This window comes from Somniosus microcephalus, chromosome 7 (assembly GCF_052327205.1).
Source record: "Somniosus microcephalus isolate GS21.2 chromosome 7, FLI_Smic_1.0, whole genome shotgun sequence".
Taxonomy (NCBI): Eukaryota; Metazoa; Chordata; class Chondrichthyes; order Squaliformes; family Somniosidae; genus Somniosus; species Somniosus microcephalus.
In genome coordinates this window covers 107265476-107290234 of record NC_140993.1, presented here as the reverse complement: position 1 = coordinate 107290234, position 24759 = coordinate 107265476, and the positions used below count along the sequence as shown (strand labels likewise).

At 43.5% G+C, this 24759-nt stretch overlaps 1 protein-coding gene across 1 annotated transcript in view; it reads right to left on the bottom strand.

Moving 5' to 3' along the window:
• Positions 1-24759, bottom strand: part of trappc9 (trafficking protein particle complex subunit 9) — a 1276086-nt gene that overhangs the window by 875591 nt on the left and 375736 nt on the right. Inside the window, exon 17 of the mRNA XM_085993951.1 lies at positions 21133-21263. Within this exon, the coding sequence (XP_085850077.1) occupies positions 21133-21263 (131 nt within the window). The remainder of the gene's footprint in view (positions 1-21132; positions 21264-24759) is intronic.

The window sequence follows — 24759 nt, the reverse complement described above, 5'->3', positions numbered from 1 at the left end:
AGCCCTCTGGGGTAGAGAATTCCAAAGATTCACCACCCTCTGAGTGAAGAAATGTCTCATCTCCGTCCTAAATGGGCGACCCCTTATTCTGAGACTGTGACCCCTGGTTCTAGACTCCCCAGCCAGGGGAAACATCCTCGCTGCATCTACTCTGTCAAGCCCTGCAAGAATTTTGTATCTTTCAATGAGATTACGTCTCATTCTTCTAAACTCTAGAGAATATAGGCCTAGTCTACTCGATCCCTCCTCATGGGACAATCCCCCCCACCCCCCCCCCCCATCCCAAGAACCAGTCTGGTGAACCTTCGTTGCTCCATCTATGGCAAGTATATCCTTCCTTAGGTAAGGAGACCAAAACTGTACACAATACTCCAGGTGTGGTCTCACCAGGGCCCTATATAATTGCAGCAAGACATCTTTATTCTTATATACTAAAATCCTCTTGTAAGAAAGGCCAGCATGCCATTTGCTTTCCTAATTGCTTGCTATACCTGCATGTTTAATTTCAGTGATTTGTGTAGAAGGACACCGAGGTCCCTCTGAACACCAACATTTCCCAATCTCTCACCATTTAAAAAACTCTGCTTTTCTATTTTTTCTACCAAAGTGGATTACTTCACATTTCTCCACATTATATTCCATTTGCCATGTTCTTGCCACTCACTTAGCCTGTTATATCCCCTTGAAGCCTCCTTGCATCCTCCTCATAACTTACATTCACACCCAACTTTGTATCATCAGCAAACTTGGACATATTACATTTGGTCCCTTCATTCAAATCATTTATGTAGATTGTGAATAGCTGAGGCCCAAGCACTGATCCTTGCGGTAACCCACTAGTTACTGCCTGCCAACCTGAAAATGACCCGTTTATTCCTACTCTGTTTTCTGTCCATTAACTAATCCTCAATCCATGCTAGTATATTACCGCCAATCCCATGAGCCCTAACTTTGTTTAATAACCTCTTGTGTGGCACCTTATCGAATGCCTTCTGAAAATCCAAATACACCACATCCACCGGTTCCTCCTTATCTATTCTGCTAGTTACAACCTCAAAAAATTCTAACAGATTTGTCAAACGTGATTTCCCTTTCATAAATCCGTGTTGACTCTGCCCAACGCTATTATTATTTTCCAAGTACCCTGTTACCATGTCCTTAGTAATAGATTCTAGCATTTTCCCTACTACTGAGGTCAGGCTAACTGGTCTGTTGTTCCCCGTTTTCTCTCTCCCGCCTTTCTTAAATAGTGGGGTTACATTTGCTACCTTCCAATCCACGGGAACCATTCTAGAATCTATGGAATTTTGGACAAACAATGCATACACTATCTCTATAGCCAACTCTTTCAAAACCCTAGGATGTAGGCCATCAGGTCCAGGGGATTTATCGGCTTTCAGTCCCATTAATTTCTCCAGTACTACTTTTTAACTAATACTAATTACTTTCAGTTCCTCATTCTCGCTAGACCCTTGGAACTTCACTATTTCCGGGAAATGTTATGCGTCTTCTTCCGTGAAGACAGACACAACGTATTTGTTTAATTTCTCTGCCATTTCCTTATTCCCCATTATAATTTCTCCTGTCTCAGCCTGTAAGGGACCCACATTTACTTTCACTAACCTTTTCCATTTTTACATACCTATAGAAGCTTTTACGGTCTGTTTTTATGTCTCTCGCTAGTTTACTCTCATATTCTATTTTCCCTTTATCAATTTCTTGGTCCTCCTTTGCTGAATTCTAAAATCCCCCCAATTCTCAGGCCTACTACTCTTTTTGACAGCATTATAAGCCTCTTCCTTTGATCTAATACTATCTTTAACTTCGCTTGTTAGATCACTTTTCCTGTGGGGTTTTTGTGCCTTAAAGGAATGTATTTTTGTTGTAAATTATGTATTAATTCTTTAAATGCTAGCCATTGCTCGTCCACTGTCATACCTTTTAATGTAGTTTCCTAATCTACCTTAGCCAACTCGCCCTCATACCTACGTAATTTGCTTTGTTTAGATTTAAGACCCTAGTTTCGGATTTAACTAAGTCACTTTCAAACTCAATATAAAATTCTATCATATTATGGTCACTCTTCCCTAAAGGCCCATTTACTATAAGATTATTAAATAACCCTTTCTCGTTGCACAATACTAGATCTAAAATAGCCTGTTCCCTAGTTGGTTCCTCAACACAATAGCAAAATACTGCGGATGCTGGAAATCTGAAATAACAACAGAAAATGCTGGAAACACTCAGCAGGTCAGGCAGCATCGAGGAGAGAGAAACAGAGTCAACTTTTCAAGTCGGGGACCCTTCGTCAGAACATACTGATCTAGAAAACTATCTTGCACACATTCCATGAATTTGTCTTCCACACTATTACTGCAAATTTGGTTTGCCCAGTCTATATGTAGATTAAAGTCCTCCATGATTACTGTATTACCCTTGTTACATGCGCCTCTAATTTCCTGATTTATACTCTGCCCTACATTACAACTACTGTTTGGGAGCCTATAAACAACTCCCACCAATGTTTTCTGCCCCTTGCTGTTTCTTAGCTCCACCCAAACTGATTCTACTTCTTGATTTTCAGAGCCAAGATCCTTTCTCTCTACTGTCTTTATCCCATCCTTTATCAGGGCTACCCCTCCTCCTTTTCTATTTTGCCTATCCCTTCTAAAAGTTATGTATGCTGGAATATTCAATTCCCATCCTTGACCACTTTGCAACCACGTCTCCGTTATGGCTATTAAATCAAACTTGTTCATTTCTATCTGTGCTATTAATTCATCTATTTTGTTGTGAATGCTTCGCGCATTCAGATATAGTGCCTTTAGCTTTGACTTATTTCTCTTTTTCCCTGATGTCACATTTGTCACTAATGCCTTATTACCTTTGTTACTCACTCTGTCCCTTCCTGACGCACTCTGCTTATTTTTACCCAAAACGCCACTCTGTTCTAGAGCCTTGACATTTCTCTTGCTGCTTTTAAATGTACTCTTTCCTGAATCCTCCCGCCTCCCCTTAATTAGTTTAAAGCCCTGTCTACTGCCCTAGTTATTCGGTTCACCAGGGCGTCCAGCGAAAAGGAGATGGTTGGGGCCAGGACACTGGAAACCATTAGTGACGGAGGGTGTCAGAAGAGTCGTGGATGTAGGTGGGAAGAGGCTGGACAAGGGGAGAAAAAATATAGAGTCAAGATAGGAAGAAATCAGTTCCATGTGGCAAGAACAGACTGAAATGATGAGTCTACCGGGGCAGTCCTGTTTGTGGATCTTAGGAAGGAGGTAGAAGCAGGTTGTGCAGGGTTGGGGGAACCATGAGGTTGGCGGCTGTGGAGGGAAGATCTCCAGAGGTGAGGTCAATGACAGTCTCGGTAACAACTGTCTTGCCCCACAGAACTGATTTCTTCCTATCTCGACTCTATTTTTTCTCCCCTTATCCTACAAGGTAACCAATCTTGTTTTTTCCCCCTCATCCTCCACATGCCAGAACATGACTGGGTTCAGAACAGGATCTGACTTGAGATGATAAAGGGTCCTTCTGTGGGAGTACTGACATCAGGCAAGCACTATTCAATGCTAGGATGTCCAAGAACCAGAGTTTGTAGAGACAGTAAGGAGTTAACAAAATGAGCCATCTGCTCTGATTTTCTCTATTTTTCTGGATAACAGGGGAAATGGAGGTTTTGTGTACAAAAACATTAATTTCCATGTTCAGGACTAATCTGATGAGGATGTTCACTTCTGAGGGTAAGCCACAGAATGACTGAAGATGTTAGCTGTCTTATTGGCCACAATCTCACCTGTTATTCAAAAATGACTCCCAGCTTGTTTGTTTACATACCAGGCTATTGTTGTGTTGTCTATCCAGAGGCACAGTGATTTGCCCTGCACCAGAGTTTGAAAATATCCCAGGGCCACATATGCCACTTGTAGCTCAAGCCTGCTGATCATCCTGAAAATGGGCCCACAACTGGTACAGGAAAGTATCAGTTCAAGGGGTAGTGACTTTAACAAGACCCCTTCAGAATAATTTACTCCTGGGACAATCCACTCAGATTCATAGCAGAGGTGTTGTTCATTTCCACTGACTGGGGTGATTGAGACATGTGGGGAGATTACTGCAGAGGATATTCAACTATGAACTCAAACAATTGAGCATTTACGACTGTAATGGCTTCTGCCACCAGACGGATATGATGAAGGTGGTGTTCTGTTGTGATATATGAAGAAGAGCCACCAGACAGCAAATTGGTGTGGCAGCTAGATAACATTGAGGGCAGTTCAAAACAAGGCGCCCAAGAACATTGTGTCATCCCTTTGCCGAAAATCAGACTTCTCATAGTAGATGAAAATAAGCTCTTGGAATAAGGCAAGGACCCACTGAACTGCTGTCCAAATGGCAAAAAATCTCAGACAAACCAATTATCCAAGAACATGTAGAGATGGTAAATGCCACATCCAATTATGGCTCCAACAACAGACAGGTATTTTATGCGGGCAAAGACCAAAAGCCAAGTACTGGTAGCTGTGGCCCTAGAAGGGTGGAGCTGAGATACATGCAATGAGAACACTCAATGGTGATGCAGAGGTGCGTATCTGCCAAGTTTTGTAGACAATCATAGAAGCCAATTTGCATACAGCAAGGTCTCACAAACAGCAATAAGATAAATTACTTGATAATCTGTTTGTGTTGGTGTTGATTGAGGGATAAATGTTGGCCAGAACATGAGAAGAATTCTCCTGCTCTTCTAATAGTGCCACACTGGCGCTTTTATGTCCACCTGAGCAGGCAGACAGGGCCTTATTTCAATGTCTCATCTGTAATACTGCACCTGGGACAATGCAGTATTTCTGCCTAGATTATGTGCTTAAGTGTTTAAGTTTTAGCATCGATCTTCCTGTTATGTTGTTTACCTAACTTCACTTACTGTTTCTGTCCACAACTATTAGATGAAAGTGTCATTATTTGGACATAAAAAAGGGAAAAACGGTGGAGAAAAAGGTGAATCATAACTGATGCTATTTTTATAATTTCATTTGAATATTTAGAGTAATCAGCTCCCAAATACACATCTTACTGCACTAGTGTCTCACAAATCTATAGATTTTCGTTGAGGTAAATTATTCAGTGAGGGTCATTCAGTGGACATATTCAACTTGAATTCTCACGACATTTGATAAAATTCCATACGTAGGATTTTTATGAAGGTTAAGGTTCATACAATAGCTGGATTGAAAACTAGATTGGTTGCAGAAAATGAGGGAAGGGCGATATAAAAGGCTCTGACCCAGAGCAGTGACACATGGAGTTCCAAAGGAATGTGTTCCACATCTCCTGCTGTTCATATTATTCATAAATGGATTGCATGAGATACCCCATGCCAGGTTATAAAATTTACTGATGACACTAAGCTCGCGAGTTCAGTGTCAACGATAAGTACATTTTCCTTATATTACAACAATTACTTCAAAAAAGTAATTAATTGAGAAGCACTTTAGGACGTCCTGAGCTTGTGGAAGGTACTATATAATTGCAAGTTATTTCTCTTTCTTGCAGTGATCACCACTAATTAAGCAAGTGAGCTAAGGATTTGTATGTGGACAAATGCAAGTTATTGCACACTGGAACAGGAAATGCGCATTAAAAAAGTGCTCATTAAAGGAAGAACTTGAATTTATATAGCAGCTTTCCTCAGTCAGGATATCCAAAAACACTCCACAGGCATTGAATTACTTTTGAAGTGTAGTGACTTTTGTAATGGAAACACGGAAGCCAATTTGCACATAGTAAGGACCCACAAACAGCAAGAAGATAAAATGAGCAGATAATTTGTTTTTAGGGATAGTGATTGACAGATAAATATTGACCAAGAAACCAGGAGAACTCGTCTGTTCTTCTTTTAATAGTGCTAAGAGATCTTTTACACCCATCCGAAAGGCCAGATTGGGCCTTGGTTTAACGTCTCATCCAAAAGACTTCTCCTCCAGCCTATGCTGCACTCGCGTTAGTACTGCACCAAAGTGTCAGCCTAGATTATGTGCTCAAGTCTCTGAAATGAGGCATTAACCCACAATCTTCTGACTCTAGAGGCGAGAGTGCGACCACTGAGCCAAGGCTAGCATTAAACAAAAATGGAAATGAATTCCGGTGTAATTTTTGATCACTCACTAGAAGTATGCAGTCAATGCCAACAGTTCTACTGAGATTAATTTCAATGAATTAGGTCGATGTTAAAACATTGATGAGGCCATATATGAAACACTGCATGTAATTTGAGCTCCCCATCTTCAACTTGTCACTGATGTGTTAGAGAGGATTCAGAGTGACAAGGATGATATCAGGATTTAGTGATTTAAATTATGAAATTAAACTCATCAAGCCAACTTCTTTTCATTGGAGAAAGGGAGATTGAAAGACAAGCAGGTTATTTAGCTTGGACTGTAAACATAAAACTCAAGGATACGCATATAAAATGAACACATTTTAAGCATGGATTAAGATCAAACTGCTTTTAAAAGCTACCATTTTTCTTGGTTTAGCACTGAATTTTCCCTATCTTTATAGGAGTATAAAATCTGAAAAGCTACAGATAAAAAAGTGTTATGCAGAGTGAAGCCCCAACCTTGTTGAATCTCCAATCTTGTTGAATCTGCCTTAATCTAACTTTCACTTCTAAAAGATCTGGCTCAAAAGAATAAACTCAGCTTTATTCATTTTAATGGAGTTGTAATCTATCACAATATCAGCAACTGTTCCACTGGAGAGGTATGCAACCTCTTTAGAAATACACCACCTTAGAAGCAGATTTGGAGTTGCTACTGGTTCAAATTAGAGTACCTTGTTTATATTGGTGCATAGTGCAACTAAGTGGATAGGGCATGAATGGCAAATGGATCGTAATACAGATAAATGCACAGTATGCACACTGAATTAAGAACCCTTAAATGGGAGCATAATGACCCTGAATTTGCGGCCAGCGGCGTAGCCAAGGAGTACGGCGCCGACATCCAAAGGAAATCCGCACTTGCTTTGTGCGAACCCCCCTTCGTGAACTTGCTTCAAACGCTGCAGAGTTGTGCACAGCGTAGTGTCCCACGGAGCCCAGGAGCACACCGTAGCGCATACGCGAACCTGGGATCACGTGGAGCCGTGCTACTTCCACTTCCTGACTCTTAGCCAATCAGGAAAAAGAGATTGATGATTTGTATAATTTACAGAAGACAAGGCAATATTAAGCATTCATTAAAAAGCACAGGCCTAAGCTTCATGGAGGTACAAGCAATGAGCTGACAGGAGTACATCACATTTACATTTACTGTATCAGCTGCAGTAAACTGCATAAGCTTGGCAACAACAGTAATCTTCAAAACAACAAATAATGGGGCAGTATTTATTTTAATATTCTGTAAATCAAAGCACTTATCTTTGTGCTGGGAACCGGACAGACAGTTGATTTACTTAATACTCCCAAAGTGAAATTCTGGGAAAGCTCAACAGGAATACCAGAGACCTCTCATTTGTCTCTCCTTTATACGTGACTCCGAAGTGGAATCTAACACTAAAAGGCTGCCATTATAATAAATTCTGTAACTGTAATCTTCACATAGTAACTGTGATGAAATATATTCCATTCATCACTGCCTGTTTTCTGTGTCTTGTAACTGCCTGCTTTCTGTGTCTTTTCCCTTCCCCCAGTCCTCATGTATTATGTATTGGAATGTGCTGGAACTGGTTGTGTGCAGGGCTCCGCCCATACCTGGCTCCTTTGTAATCTAACTTCAGTCGGGCATCAGCCTCCTGAAGGTAGACATCTCTCTATTTTACGTGTTATGTTCTGAGTTAATAAAAGCCTTACTTTTGTTCTGCTAACTTCGAGTCTCGGAATAATTGAGGCACATCAATTTTATTAACTCAATTTTCAACACTATGGATCAACTCCTGAAACCCGAACGTTTGGATTTGGATCAACATGCTCCGGACGCATCAGCACGCTTCGGACACTGGTTTGACTGTATGGAATTCTTCCTGGACAATTCCGCAGCCGTCAAAGACGCTACGGACACTGCGAAGATGAGACTCGGAATGCTACGGAATTGGGTAAGCCACCGGGTTTACCCCCTCATCCAAGACGCCGATACGTACCTGGCCGCCTGCAACACCTTAAAGGCGCATTACCAGCAGCCTACGAATTAGGTGTATGCTAGGCATCTACTCGCACACAGCGACCTGGGGAATCGGTGGAGGAGTTCCTAAGCATCCTGAAAAAGCTTGGCAAGGACTGTAAGTGCCGAGATGTAAAAGCCGCAGTGTACACCGACGAGCTTGTTCGCGATGCCTTTATCACAGGCCTCAGCTCCACTCACATCCGGCAAAGACTGCTGGAAAAAACGGAGTTGGACCTGAAACAGGCTGCGGACACCGCGCGGTCCCTGGAGATGGCCCAGAGAAACTCGGATGCCTACTCTTCAGCCCGCGCCGCCACGTGTGCGCCGAGGGCGCTGCCATCTTGGAAGGCATCTTCCCCGCCCGGCAGCCAGACACCGGCGGGGCCCAGCTCTCCCCCCAGAAGCCCTACGACAGCCGCGACGCGTCAAGGACCCAACTGCTACTTCTGCGGGCAGCCAAAGCACACCAGAAACCTGTGCCCGGCGAAAGGCACCACCTGCTTTAAGTGCGGTAAGAAGGGGCACTTCGGGAAGGTGTGCAGAGGGAACCCCGCCGGAAAACCCGCCACCGCCGCGTGTGCGCCGTGGGAGCGGCCATCTTGGACGCCATCTTGCCCGACCTCGTGGGGTCCGCCATCTTATGAGCAGACAGCGTGGACGCCATCTTGTCTCGATCAGGGCCCTACAGTGGCATCGGTCACAGTGGACCAGACCAGGCCGCATCCGCTATCCAAATCAATAATGAACATCGAGGTAAAGGGGTGCCGGGTTAAATGCTTAATTGACAGTGGAAGCACGGAGAGTTTTATCCACCCTGAACTGGCACAACAACTCTCCCTAAAGGTGGTCCCTGCTCAGGGTACCATCTCTATGGCCGATAAAACCCAGACATCGACCATTCTGGGTTACTGCACGGTACAATTGTGCGTTAACGGAACTGTGTATGATAATTTTAAAGTATTAATCATGAAGAATCTATGTGCGAGCGTGATCTTGGGTTTGGATTTCCAGTGCAACCACCAAAGCATCACGCTCAAGTACGGTGGGTCCCAGCCGCCCCTCACAGTGTGCGGTCTGGCTACCCTGAAGGTAAAGCCGCCTTCGCTATTCGCGAACCTTACCCCTAACTGCCGGCCAATAGCGACCAAAAGCAGGAGGTACAGCTGGGAGGACAGGCGGTTTATCGCGACCGAGGTAGACAGGCTCCTGAAAGAGCGCATTATTGAACACAGCAACAGCCCGTGGCGCGCCCAAGTGGTAGTGGTAAGGGGTAGCGAGAAGAAACGGATGGTGATCGACTATAGTCAAACGATCAACAGGTACACCCTACTAGACGCCTACCCGCTACCCCGCATATCAGAAATGGTGAACCAAATCGCCCAATACCGGGTGTTCTCCACCATCGACCTCAAGTCAGCGTACCACCAGCTCCCTATCAGACCAGAGGACCACCCGTACACCGCCTTCGAGGCGAACGGACGCCTCTACCAATTCCTCAGAGTCCCCTTTGGGGTGACGAACGGGGTCTCGGTCTTTCAGAGGGAGATGGATCGCATGGTCGATGACCACCACTTGCAGGCAACCTTCCCCTACCTCGACAACGTCACCATCTGCGGTCACAACCAGCAGGATCACGACTCGAACCTCGAGAGGTTCCTGAAAACTGCACAAAAACTCAACCTCACCTATAACGAGGACAAGTGCGTTTTCAACACCACGCGCCTCTGCATACTGGGCAGCGTGGTGGAGAATGGGGAAATCGGACCAGACCCCGACCGATTGCGCCCCCTACGGGAGCTGCCCCTGCCCAACACTCCCAAAGCCCTGAAAAGGTGCCTGGGGTTATTTTCTTACTATTCCCAATGGGTCCCCAACTACTCCGACAAAGCCCGCCCCCTCTTGAAAGCATCCTCTTTTCCGCTCTCTGCTGAGGCCCACGCCGCCTTCAAAAGCATTAAGCAGGATATTGAGCGGGCCACGCTACAGGCAGTGGACGAGAACACTCCATTTCAAGTGGAAAGTGATGCGTCCGACTTCGCCTTGGCGGCCACCCTCAACCAGGCGGGGCGGCCCGTAGCTTTCTTCTCGAGGACCCTCCAAGGCCCCGAGATCAGACACTCCTCCGTGGAAAAGGAGGCCCAAGCCATCATGGAGGCAGTGCGCCACTGGCGCCACTACCTAGCCGGCAAACGCTTCACCCTACTTACCGACCAGCGATCGGTAGCGTTTATGTTCAACAATAAACAGAGGGGGAAGATTAAAAATGATAAGATTCTTAGGTGGCGGATCGAGCTCTCCACTTTCGAGTACGACATCATTTACCGGCCAGGGGCCCTTAACGAATCCCCTGACGCCCTCTCACGAGGGATGTGTGCCAGCGCCACCGAGGATCGGCTACAGACCCTCCACAACGACCTCTGCCACCCAGGGGTCACGCGGCTGTTCCACTTCATAAAGTCCCGCAACTTACCCTACTCGATTGAGGAAGTTCGGTCTCTGACCAGGAACTGCCGCACTTGCGCTGAGTGCAAGCCTCGGTTCTACCGCCCAGATAGAGCCCACTTAATCAAAGCTACATGGCCCTTCGAGCGGCTCAGCTTAGATTTCAAGGGCCCCCTCCCGTCCGTCGACCGCAATGTTTACTTCCTGAACATTGTGGACGAATACTCCCGTTTCCCATTCGCCTTCCCCTGCCCAGACATGACCAGCGCCACGGTCATTAAATGCCTCAACTGCCTGTTCGGTATGCCGAGCTATATCCACACGGATAGGGGGGCGTCCTTCATGAGTGAAGAGCTACGCCAGTACATGCTGTCCAAGGGGATCGCCACGAGCCGTACCACCAGCTACAACCCCCGGGGTAACGGCCAGGTGGAGCGAGAGAACGGGACAGTGTGGAAAGCAGTCACTCTAGCTCTAAGGACCAAGGGCCTCCCTATCTCCCGCTGGCAGGAAGTCCTCTCGGATGTGCTCCATTCGATACGGTCGCTATTGTGTACGGCCACTAATGCCACGCCTCATGAACGAATGTTTGTCTTTCCTCGGAAATCCACCTCAGGCGTATCCATGCCGTCATGGCTCTCCACCCCAGGTCCGGTACTCGTGCGAAGGCATGTGAGGGGCCACAAGACGGACCCTCTCGTGGAGCCAGTACACCTACTCCACGCCAACCCCCAATACGCATATGTCCGGCACGCCGACGGAAGGGAGGACACCGTGTCCATAAAAGACGTCGCCCCAGCCGGCATCGACAACAACCACGGCAATAGCAGCGACGACGATCACAGCAACCCTTACCCACCCACTATTCTTTCATCACCCCCGGAAGAACATCGACCAACGGCACCCCCACCAACTACCCCTTCAACAACCCCGGCGGCACCCCCGGCAGAGACCCAGGAGGCTACCGGGGACACCCAGCCGACACCCGCGGCACCACAACAGCCACGTCGGTCGCAGAGGACTATCAAACCCCCGAACAGACTAAATCTATAGAAGGGGTGAATGTGATGAAATATATTCCATTCATCACTGCCTGTTTTCTGTGTCTTGTAACTGCCTGCTTTCTGTGTCTTTTCCCTTCCCCCAGTCCTCATGTATTATGTATTGGAATGTGCTGGAACTGGTTGTGTGCAGGGCTCCGCCCATACCTGGCTCCTTTGTAATCTAACTTCAGTCGGGCATCAGCCTCCTGAAGGTAGACATCTCTCTATTTTACGTGTTATGTTCTGAGTTAATAAAAGCCTTACTTTTGTTCTGCTAACTTCGAGTCTCGGAATAATTGAGGCACATCAGTAACAATCTGTCATTGTAAATCTCTCATTGGAACAAAGTATGATTATTCAAAATTCACAAACATCAATTGTTACAAACCTCTTATAACACATACTGGCAATACAAGTCTCTCATTACTTTACACACTGATTATTAACTTCTCATTTAAAAAAAAGGTTACAAACACTCATTTAATGCTTTATTCAGTCTTCATTATCATAACTTCTTCAAACAAATCTCCCATTATAGCATTGTCTTGTTAGACCTTTTTGTTACAATTTTCTCATTCGGTCCCCTTACGCTGTGCAACAAGCTTCATGCGCCTGTTTACACCAGGCTTAAACATTTTCAGCGTAATTACCTTTTGTAGGTGGGCAATTAGCCCAAGTATTTGCCAGCACCTTCATTTGTATGAGGAGGTGAAAGCCGCAACAAAGCCTATGTGCAGTCGGAACTTGATGGACCCGCAAGTTCAGGATTTGACGCATGCGGAAATCCTGAACTTGCGGTCAATTTCAAAGGTGGTATGATGGCATACTCGGAGTATACCATCATACCGACTGCAAATTCAGGGCCAATGAATTAATTTCTTCAGTCAAAGATAGAACAGGACTGATGCAGTTAATGACCAGTCACTGAAAGAATATGGTCAGTGTAAAACTTGAAAGTCAACAATGGTGCAATGATAGCAAAATACTGCGGATGTTGGAAATCCGAAATAACAACAGAAAATGCTGGAAAAATACCAGGCAGGAATGGAGCAACCTCAGGCTGGTATGTCGACTCGGCCTAATTTTAACCCAGCCTGCGCACCATTCTCACTCTACTAAAATCAAGGCCAATGAAACAAAGTTGATCATGTACTGGGATGCATCTAAAGCACACGTAACTATGCGTTAGAACAAATTATTCTAATATACAGATCATTGGTGAGACCAAGTTTAGAATATTGTGTGCAGTTTTGGGCATCCAACCATCAAAAGGACATAAATGAATAACCAAAACAATTCTGAGAATGAGTATTCGATTTAAGAGGCAAGCACTACAAAACTTAACATGGAGAAACCATCAAGAGGAGATATCATCAAGGTTTCTAAAATGGAATAAGGTGAATTCAAGCACGTTATTTAACTTGTGTAGAACCGAAGACATGAGTATAAAGCTAACTAGCCAGAAACAATATTTGCAATTAGGAAAAATTCTTCCTTCCTGCAAGGCAGTAGATAGACCTGACTTCCAGATAAAGCAGTTAACACTATGTTCATAGACACATTTAAAAAGAGCTGGTAATTGAGCTAGAAATGGGATTGCATGTTAAAAGACCAAGCACAGATTGAGACAGTGGATTTTGAATAGCTGGAGTTATAGCAATGTCATAGCAAGAAAGGCATCAGTCTAAGAGATATGCTTAACCAGTTGTTGAGATATTACTGAGCTTACCATTGGAAGGAAGGCTAAACTTTACAGATCAACTACAACAAAGTAAGCAGGCAGCATCCCACAAACGCTAAAAAAAAACTTTTAACCATAGATCAGACACAACTAGAGAGGAAAACAATGCTCAAATTCCACACCAGTGCTTCAGACATGTCTTCCTTTTTCCGCAACCGAGGATTCCCCTCTACTGTGGTTGACACTGCCCTCGACCGTGTCAGTTCTATCTCCCGCACTTCTGCCCTCACCCCTGCCCCTCCCTCCCGGAACCACGATAGGGTTCCCCTTGTCCTCACCTTTCACCCCGCCAGCCTCCACATTCAACGGATCATCCTCCGGCATTTCCGCTACCACCAAACGTATCTTCCCCTCCCCTCCCCTTTCAGCATTCCGCAGGGACCGCTCCCTCCGAGACACCCTAGTCCACTCCTCTATCACCCCAAACAGCCCTTCCTCTTCGCCTGGCACCTTCCCGTGCAAGCGGAGGAGATGTAACACCTGCCCCTATACCTCCCCCCTTCCCAGGGCCCCAAACCCCCCTTCCAGGTGAAACAGCGATTTACTTGTACTTCTCGCAATCTAGTATACTGTATTCGCTGCTCACGATGCGGTCTCCTCTACATTGGGGAGACCAAACGCAGATTGGGTGACCGCTTTGCGAAACACCTCCGTTCAGTCCGTAAGGGTGACCCCGAGCTTCCGGTCGCCTGTCATTTTAATTCACCGCTCCATTCCCACTCGGACCTCACCGTCCTTGGCCTCTTGTATTGTTCCACGGAAGCTCAACGTAAACTCGAGGAACAGCACCTCATCTTCCGATTAGGCAGTCTGCAGCCTTCCGGACTCAATATCGAGTTCAACAATTTCAGATCATAAGCTCGGCCCCCATTTCATTTTCTCTTGTAATTGTTCCACTCCTTTCCCCCCCCCCCCCTTTCCTTTTGTTTCTCTCTCACACCTGGCAGCTATCTTTTGCCCTGCCAGTACACTTTACACCTAATCCCAGCCTATTACTATCTCGTCTAGCTTCTAATCTCTTTTACTTCTTTTGTTTCTTTTATTCTTTTGTCCGATCGCAGCCCTGCCTCCGATCTAGTTTCTTTTCTTTCCAGTTTTGAAGAAGGGTCCAACCCGAAACCTCAACTCAAATTTCTCTCCACAGATGTTGCCTGACCTGCTGAGTTTTTCCAGCATTTTCTGTTGTTATTTCGGATTTCCAACATCTGCAGTATTTTGCTATCGTACTAATGCTCAAATTAAATTCAGCAACAGAGAATCATTATAATAAAGCATAAAAGACTACTTTTTTTTAAAAAAGTTAAAGATATATTTATATATCAACATTAAAATTCTTACAACTGCACACAATTCGTGTCAACTTTTGTCATTATAAATTCTTATCTCCACATTTATAATGGAAACTACCTATGTAAACTTATCACAATGTATTTACACCCTTCTACAAGTGGTGGCCAATGTTCCCTTTAATTTTTTTTGTACTGAGTGGGCCACAAACTTCTTTGAACACAACTTTTTTGTCAGTGGGCAAATTTTACAATGACAGCAACCACTTAAAAGCATATATACAGTAATGGCATATTGCCACCCACCATCTCAAATCATGAGACAATCAGACAAACTCTTAAAAATCATGAAATCAGTTGCTTTTTTTTTGGTTTATAAACCTCTTTAGTGGCTTTATTTAATCTCCAACAGGTTGCAGCTCTTACAAAAACTATATTATACATGTTTTGTGTTAGAATTTACTCTGCGTCAGGTGTCCCATCAAAGTTAATCATAAAAGCTTGAGGTCATTGTTCAATTAGGATATGCTAATATTGGAGATTAGTCAGCACAATGGGAGAGTAGGAAGAAGAAGCAGACGAGTTGGCAACATCCCATGTGAGGTGTTAATAGCAGATTGCCAGAACAACAGAGGCACTGAAGCTAGCACATCAGCCATTATTAGCAAGGTCACATTAACTATCTGGGATTGTCCAGGTCATCTCCTGGTCCTTTTTAAATCCAGACAGGAAACATCAGGGAGACCAAACGCAGATTGGGTGACCACTTTGCGGAACACCTCCGTTCAGTCCGTAAGGGTGATCCCGAGCTTCCGGTCGCCTGTCATTTCAATTCACCGCTCCATTCCCACTCGGACCTCACCGTCCTTGGCCTCTTGTACTGTTCCACGGAAGCTCAACGTAAACTCGAGGAACAGCACCTCATCTTCCGATTAGGCAGTCTGCAGCCTTCCGGTCTCAATATCGAGTTCAACAATTTCAGATCATAACCTCGGCCCCTATTTCATTTTCACTTATATTTTTCCACTCCTTTCCTTTCCCCCCCCCCTTTCCTTTGGTTTCTCTCTCACACCTGGCAGCTATCTTTTGCCCTGCCAGTACACTTTACACCTAATCACAGCCTATTACCATCTCGTCTAGCTTCTAATCTCTTTTACTTCTTTTGGTTCTTTTATTCTTTTGTCCGATCGCAGCCCTGCCTTCGATCTAGTTCCTTTTCTCTCCAGTTTTGAAGAAGGGTCAAACCCGAAACGTCAACTCAAATTTCTCTCCACGGATGTTGCCTGACTTGCTGAGTTTTTCCAGCATTTTCTGTTGTTATTTAGGTTAAATTGATTAGCCGTTAAACCAGCAAGACGGTCATTATGTCAAGGTCTGGAAGTTTGGCAAGAAGGAACCTCGCTGCAATAAACATTCAGGGCATCATGTGATATGACTCACATTAAAGTACAACACCTACAGAAGCCAAGCTTGGACATCTCGGGTCTACCTCGCTCTTCTCCTTTAAGAACCTCCTGAAAACCCACCTCTTGGACCAAGCCTTTGATCACCCAATCCTAATATCCTCTTCTTTGGCTCTGTGTACATTTGCACCTGATCACGCCTCTGTGAAGCGCCTTGGGGTGTTTTTCCATATTAATGGTGCTATATAAATGCGAGTTATTCTGAATAAACAGCAAGTCCGAACAGTTTTGCCATAAATTGCCCTTACCCTGCTGAATAAACCTTACCTGTAGTTATATAGCAAGTGCACTGTGCAGAGCAGAACAAGGTTTTCCCTTTCGCACTGCGGAATGATCTGTGCGTTACTGGCCTGTAATCCACCAACTGAAGCTTGAAGTTTGTTTTGCCTCATTTTCCCTGACGATAATATATTTAAAAATTCTGCTAAACTCTCATGAGCTGTCGATCTTTGACTGGTTTAGGATTTGTTTAACACCACTCAGATGTTAGCAGCAGTCACTGCTCAGTGTGTTGGTGCAGTGCTAGACTAACTGTACTGCAAGATTTGGAGGCTGCAGCTTTCTAATAAATGTGCACAGTGGATCAGACAGACAGAGGAGAGACACTTTCTGTATTAACTGGAGGCAAAGCCCCAGGGTGACCTTGAGCTGATCCTCTAGCCAACTTCTTCCTGCTCTTTTGCTGATACCTGCACTTGCTCCTCTCATTCCTGCTTCCTGCTCAAAATCTAACTCTACACCTTCCCCAGAGTGAATATTCCTGGGTTGTTGCTTGCTTGTGATTGATGTTGTATCATGCAAGATGAATGAGCCTACACCTGTAAGCCCTACTAGCTGATGCTGCTTAGCTATCCCTACGGAAACACAATGGGGAAAAAGCATCTATTGCAATCTGTCAAACATTGTGTGTAACACATTTCGATAGACAACACATGCTGTCCTATGATGCTGTGGTGGCTGGTTAAGTTGCTTACGGATAGAATACCTGAGTTTATGACAAATATGTGGAGGGAATCAAAAGCTGCAAGAATGGGTACTAACCTCCAGATACAAGATGGCCCCTCTTCAATGGATCCCACAAAGTGGTGGCACCCTATATCCAGAATGAGCTCCTCCAGGTAGCTTTGGAGTGGAGGTTGGGTGTGCTGGTCCAATTGACTCTTCCTTCTATGGCCTCTTTTTCCAGCAATCATTAAGAGTTTAGTGAAGTGCTGCTATTTAATAAGCCCTGCCATAGCTGTGCAATTGGCCACTGTACTTCTCCAAGCAAGAGTGCAAGACATCCAGTGTGCAAATGGGTCTTGGGGGAGTCGCCAAGTCCCAACATCATCGGCCCACCATTGAGGTGGTGGAAAGGCTTTGGGGAGTCAGGTGGTGAGTCACTATGTTCATATGTTGTTATCCAAATTGGCATTAACATGATGAAAGAATGCTTTGCTTCAAGGAAGGAAAGTTAATCTTGCACTGCAACATTATTTTAGAGCAATAACAGGTAAGGAGAGAACCTTGGGGAAGTTTTATGTTAGCCAAGATGAAGGACGTCAATGCTGGGGGATAGAAGACCTTTCCATTATTTGCACAGTATCAGTTTTAAGCACTTGCAGGACAAGTATAAGATAGAGGTAAAACATAGCTCTCGCAATGTGCCTTAACAGCAGAAATGCATCCCTTACTATGCGAAAACACGTTTCTATTTTCAAGTGAGATTGTCAATTTATTGCTCATCAGGCAGTTCTAGGATTAAGTTGAGACTGAAACATTTCTGGGAGGACCCACTAACAACAAAAAAGGACATTTTCATGTCATCAGTCCGGGCTGAAAATCCAGATTTCGAGCTAAAAAGAGAATGTGCTAACACTTTGTGTTATCCACCACTACTTATGAATATTTCTGAGAGATGCTGTTTGGCTATAAGAGCTTTTGAGGAGCAAATGAGGAAAAAATAAATTAAACACATATCAAATTAAAAATGGAGGGCAAAGAACTATGTCAAGTGAGGTAAAATGTAATCAAGCATAATCTAAGTCCACACTGTATCTTTCATGGACCACTATTTGTGGTCATGTCTTACATTTACTCCATGTGTAACACAATTTAGCTGTCATTTACAGTGCTAAAAAGTTCAGTGGGACAGTGGTGCTCTTTAACCACGGGATTCAAACTACTGCCCCATCCCAACCTCGCTTTCCTCTCCAAAATCCTTAAATGTGTTGTCGCCTCCCAAATCTGTGCTCATCTTTCCCGGAACTCCGTGTTTGAACCCCTCCAATCATGTTTCTGCCCCTGCCACAGCACAAGTTTTTGGTCATCTGCCCTAATATCTCCTTATGTAGCTCAGTGGGAAATGTTGTTTGAGAACGCTCCTGTGAAGCACCTTGGGGTGTTTTACTATGTTTAAGGCACGATATAAATACAAGTTGTTGTTGTTGTGGTTATAGTTCCACAGAAGTAGGGTGAAAACCATAACCCCCATGATACATCTCTCTCACACACCTCAAATTCATCAAAAGGAGCTGGAACTCCCCAGCCCAATGAAAAACCATATTCTACTGTTTGTGATGTGACATGATCATCATGGTTCACTCTGGGTTTTATGGTTCCACATAAGCAGGGTGAAAACCACCTCTTCCATATGTACAAAATTTGTCCATGAGTATTGGAAATTCCTAGCAACGCTCAGGTAACATATCCAGCTCTGGATCTTAAGCAGGCCCCACAGTGTGGTTCCTGGTTATGCAAGAGAAACTTTAGAGGAATTACAAAACATTAATTTACTAATTTTGAGAGAAAGGTTAATGATTTTATCACAAATTATTTTATTTTTTAATGTTTAGGTCAGAAATATTAGTTATACAGCTATATATTGAGCTGGCTAGAAATGACAGTAGGTGGCATGAAAGTCCCTCACTGTTCATTTTTTGAGATATAGAGTTGGTTGCAAGACAGCCCCTCACTGTCTAAGCCCATTTCCTGACTGCAAAAAAATCCTGTGAAAAATCCATAGCAATTTCCAGGGATATTTTTTATTCTCTTTACTTAAAATTTATTTAATTTTGTGACTTTGCACTTTTAAGTTAACCATCCTTGCTGGAATGAAGGCAGAGTAAGATTTTGTGTCAATTGCACAGTGTTCCTCAGTAAACAAATAATTTGATCCCCCCTCTTGAAAGCCTACCACTTTGACCAAGCTTTTAGTCACCTGTACTAATATTTCCTTTAGCTCATTGTCAATTTTGTCTGATTATGCTCCTGTGAAGCGCCTTGGGGCATTTTCATACGTTAAAGGCACTCTATAAATGCAAGTTGTTGCTGTTGTTGATTCAATCAGTACAACCTGTATTTGCAAAATACTACACAATAATGAACACGCTAGACTTCCTCATATGAATGGATTATCTTGCTTGAATGAGACAGAATAACTTTCAACTCCCCTCCTCTCTTCTGAGCTTCTGAGTAAGGCAAAAACCTGTCTTATTTGCCTTCTGTTTAAAAACCTAACTATCAACGTGCATTCAACCCTATTATTATCTGTGTTCCCAATCAGAGGGGAGAGCATACACCAGAGTGCCTGGGTCTAGGGATTTTTCAAACACAATGAGTGAAAGGAAAATATCAGGGCATCAGAGAGAATTTCTATCAAAAATTCTCACAAATATGCCCTGAATTCAGAAATCTGACTGACAACCAAAAACTCCCATTCCTACTGGGGGAGGAGAGAAGCTGTGTAACACTGGCGGCACACTATGTTACAGCTTGCCATGAACATAGGGACAACCAGTAAACTAAGACAAGAGTATATATAAACAAGGCGAAAATATATTTATAAACTCAGGGATATACCTGTTTATACACTGTATGAATGGAACCGCGTTTATGTGTTCAACCATAAATGTATTTTGATGCTTTGGCAACATAAGATGTACCTTATCATGCCAATAAAGCGATTTGTATTGTATTGTATTGTAAGGTGTTTATCAATTTTCTGAGACGGGCAAACAAATTGCTTGTTGTTTCCTGTCTTTGGGGAAATAACTTCAATGCCTAGCTCATTAACATTTTAACTACTTTCATCTCGGTGCTTTTTTTTTATATAAACGTGTGTGAATATACTTAGCTTTAAAAACAGAACATTTAAATGTAACTCTACTAAAAAGTGTACAACCAACTCATTATGACTGATATGTATCCATGGAAAACTAGCAAATCATAAATATCTATCATATTTCTCGTCAGGAATGGCAGATCTACACTTGCAGCAAAAGCATAACTTCATTATGCAAATTCACTTAGCCTTCAGCTCACCATTTGTACTATGTTGGCCAGATTTCATATTTCTCCATAGCTGTCATTTCACACCATACCATTTTAGGAGTAGGATCACTTTTCCTGTTCATTATTCTTCCTCTCCTCTGCAATAGGTGGACAATTTTGCTACCATGAAAAACTCATCTAACAACCTAATCACAAACTGGCAAACGTTATCAAAGATAACTAGATTTAGTGTCAAGGCTGAGAATCCAACCCAGACTATTCGTGGCGGAGATTAATATGCAATTTGAAGATCGATAGGGGGTTCATTAAAAGTTTGAGGCTCTTTATGGTATCAAATACAATATACTTATATTTATTAGCATTTTTTGAGAATAAACATACAAAAAAAAGTAGATTCTTCTATTTTGCATCATTTAGTATTGACCAGAACATTATTGATTTGTCAATGGCAGCCTATCTTGACCTAAGATATGGGCCAGGAAATATACAATCATTATAGTCTAATTCTAAGAGGCCTCCAAAGCATATGAACTCCAAAAACTGCTGTAATTTCCTTTAATATTAAACATTTTTAAGTTTTTGATTGGACGGACTCAGTTAACAGGACCAAATGCAAGTCAACATTTCCTTAAGCTGTCACAGTCACAGTAATAAAACCTAAGTTGTGAAGTACCACACCTATCCAAAGTATTGCACACAAAAATTTTGGAAATCAGATCATACCTTTACAGGATTGTATTCACTCTTACTGTTGGTGTCAGCTGAATTGAAAATAGTAGATTTGCTCTCTGAGCGTGGTTTGCCATTCTGTCGGAAAGGACTTGACAAGGGTAACCCTGCAACACTGATTCCATCTGAAACGGACAAGAGGAGACAATTTTTAAGTAAAACACAGAGACTTATTACACACAACTGCTAATTTCTGAAAAAAGTTTATCGATTACATTAATTTATGAAAACTGCAAAATTCAAAAGATTCATGGAAACATTTGAAGTATTACAGAACGCTAATAATAATATGCTATTCTTCAATTTTCCTGATTCTGTAAGCAGGAAAAATTCCACCCACTTACACTTAGACATACAAAAGACCAAAAGGACTTGAATAATTGTTTTTAAGAGTTTAATGCCCTATATAAAAGCCTGTAGTGCTGGATTAGTTTTAATGCACACAAAGGGCAGTGGAGGCATCCTATCCAACAGATTTCAAAGGTTGGCAAGCAAGCATTACAAAAAGAGAGACTTGCATTCATATTGCGCCTTTCACCTCAGGGCGTGCCAATGCGCTTTACAGCCAATGAAGTACTTTTGAAGCGTAGTCACCGTTATAATGTAGGAAATGCGGCAGCCAATTTGCGCACAGCAAGATCTCTCAAACAACAATGATATAATGACCATATAATCTATTTTAGTGATGTTGGTTGTGAGATAAATGGTGGCCAAGACACTAGGGAGAACTCCCCTGCGCTTCTTTGAAATAGTGCCATGTGATCTTTTATGTTCACCTGGAAGGGCAGACGGGGCCTCAGTTTAATGCCTTATCTGAAAAACGGCACTCCCAAGTATCAGCCGAGATTTTGTGCTCAAGTCTCGAGTTCGGCTTGAACCCACAACCTTCTGATTGAGAGTGCTACCACTGGGCCACGGTATTTGATAACGGGGTTGCTTATTCACATGCCTGCTGAAACTATGGGTTAATTTTAACCGAACTCGCCGAACAGAAAACCCACAGCATTGGGTGGAATGCCAGTTTTACACCTACTGATTTTAATGGAGAGCAAAATCGGGCAGGGTGTAAAACCAGCGTTACACCCGATTCCGTCAGTTTCCAACGGATGTTTTAGGTTCGAATTAGCCCGTTTGTTTCAGCCTATATGAGGAAAAGCAATCTTCATCAAGACCTAAATCTAAGATTTTCCTATGCACTGATGTTGTTCAGCTATTTGGAAACAATGTCCCCATATTCCATAATTCAACATCACACCAGTATGTTTAGAATGTGATATGCAGCCGGTGACCAAAAATATCTGATCGCCTGCAGCTCACAGGGAACTCCATGATAATGAAGTTCTACAGAACTGTTCAACAAAAACTGGTGCATGATTAACCTCAATAACTATGTAGACCACTTCACCACAAGCAGTATCTTAGCAATGTCCTTAAAAGGGACAGACTTGGTATGCAGCTAAACAATATAATCATGCTCAAGACTCCAGACTAGCTCTGAACAATTACATGGGTGTTCAGCTAATTAAAAACGTACTGAATCTAGCAATGCAATTATACTTCAAAAATCACACTACTTTATCAGAAAAGTATGCGTTACATAATCAACTGACTGGCTCACGTGTTGTAAAACAGCAACACATCAGAACTGAACAAGTAGGGAACCTACCAGTTAACAAATGGCAACTGGAAAATGAAAGTAACAATCAAGTTAAGTTCAAAAACTACCAATCAAGAATCAGTCAGCAAGCAGTTACCAATAAAAAAAATTAGCAAAGAGAAGCGGGACCAATTAAATCCCTCAGAATATCTTCTGAAAATCATCTTATTTTGTCTATAATCAAGAGGGCATAGCACTAAACATAAGGGGCCAAATCTTGCTGGAGTGGAGCATCTTGCGGTGTATGCCATTGGTTAGACTTTTTCCTGTACCCTTCAGCTCAAAAAACTTTTACACAGTAAGTTGCTGGAAGGGTGAGCTGATAATGGCGTGGTGAGAGCAACAGGGCATCTGGGACAATTGAACAGTTTATATTGTTCACTTTCTGCACCAGAGAGGTTGCTTGGCATTGTATTAACAATTATCACGACATTCTCCAACAAGCAAGAGTCTAACCACCGCCCCTTGACATTCAATGGCATTACCATCGCCGAATCCCCCACCATCAACATCCTGGGGGTGACCATTGACCAGAAACTTAACTGGACCAGCCACATAAATACTGTGGGAACAAGAGCAGGTCAGAGGCTAGGTATTCTGCGGCGAGTGTCTCCCCTCCTGACTCCCTAAAGCCTTTCCACCATCTACAAGGCACAAGTAAGGAATGTGATGGAATCCTCTCCACTTGCCTGGATGAGTGCAGCTCCAACAACACAAGAAGCTCGACACCATCCAGGACAAAGCAGCCCGCTTCATCGGCACCCCATCCACCACATCAAACATTCACTCCCTCCACCACCGGCGTACCGTGGCTGCACTGTGTACCATCTACAAGATGCACTGCAGTAACTCAGCAAGGCTTCTTCGGCAGCACCTCCCAAACCTGTGACCTCTACCACCTAGAAGGACAAGGGCAGCAAGCGCATGGGAACACCACCACCTCCAAATTTCCCTCCAAGTCGCACACCATCCTGACTTGGAAGGCTCACCACCACCTTCTCAAGGGCAATTAGGGATGGGCAATAAATGCGGGCTTTGCCAGCGACGCCCAGATCCTATGAACGATGTGTGTTTTCTGTGAGAAACCTTGGGCCAAATCCTGCTGGAAAAATAATAGGGAACAATTTAAACTGCCGAGTTTCATTCCTGCATGTAGTAAATTCTTCTTCGAGATTTCAAAATGTCAATTTTAAATTCTTACTTTTCCTTTCGGTCACTTTTTTCTTGCTCAATTTAATCTTTTGTTCTGTCTCTATTTCTCTTTCTGTACCTGCTTTGACTGAAATTCACCCTCCTTCTCTGTTGTTACTCGGTTTCTTTCTCAATCCTTAAATCTCATTCGTTAAGGAGATAGACTGTTGGTCTCGGACGCTCCAGTACCTTCACTGGCCAAAATCAGCTCGCACTTACAGCAAGTTATGTCGTAAATTATATTCGAGCTGAAGGGTGCAGTCAAAAGTTTAATGAACAGCGCACGTCGTGAGAATTCCCGCTCCAGCAAGATTTGGCTCAATATATCTATCTACAATATGCTTATTTGTAAGCCCATTTTGTCTGCCGCTCCAGACCTGAGCCCATTACTGTACTTCTATCTCCTTTTTCTTACCCTCTGGGCTCCTATTGAGCTCCCAATTGAACCACTCTCTTGTCTCCCACGCCACCTTCTAGTCAACTTTCATTTCTCACCTTTTGGTTACTTTGCCCCCTCCAATACCTACCCCAATCCATCACACCTCCTCTGCCTTCTTAGTCTCCTGCCGTCATTCCAGGTTTGAATCCCCATTGGGGGATCTACTCTCTGTGCATCAAAATTTAAGCATTCCAAAATAACTGGCTGTCATACATATAACTGGATCAATTACACAGCGTAAACAAATTTTAAATCTGTAGTTTGATACCTCTTTCAAGACCTTTGAAACAAACTGGCAATCCTCAGAACATTGCGATCAATTTAGGCTTGAACA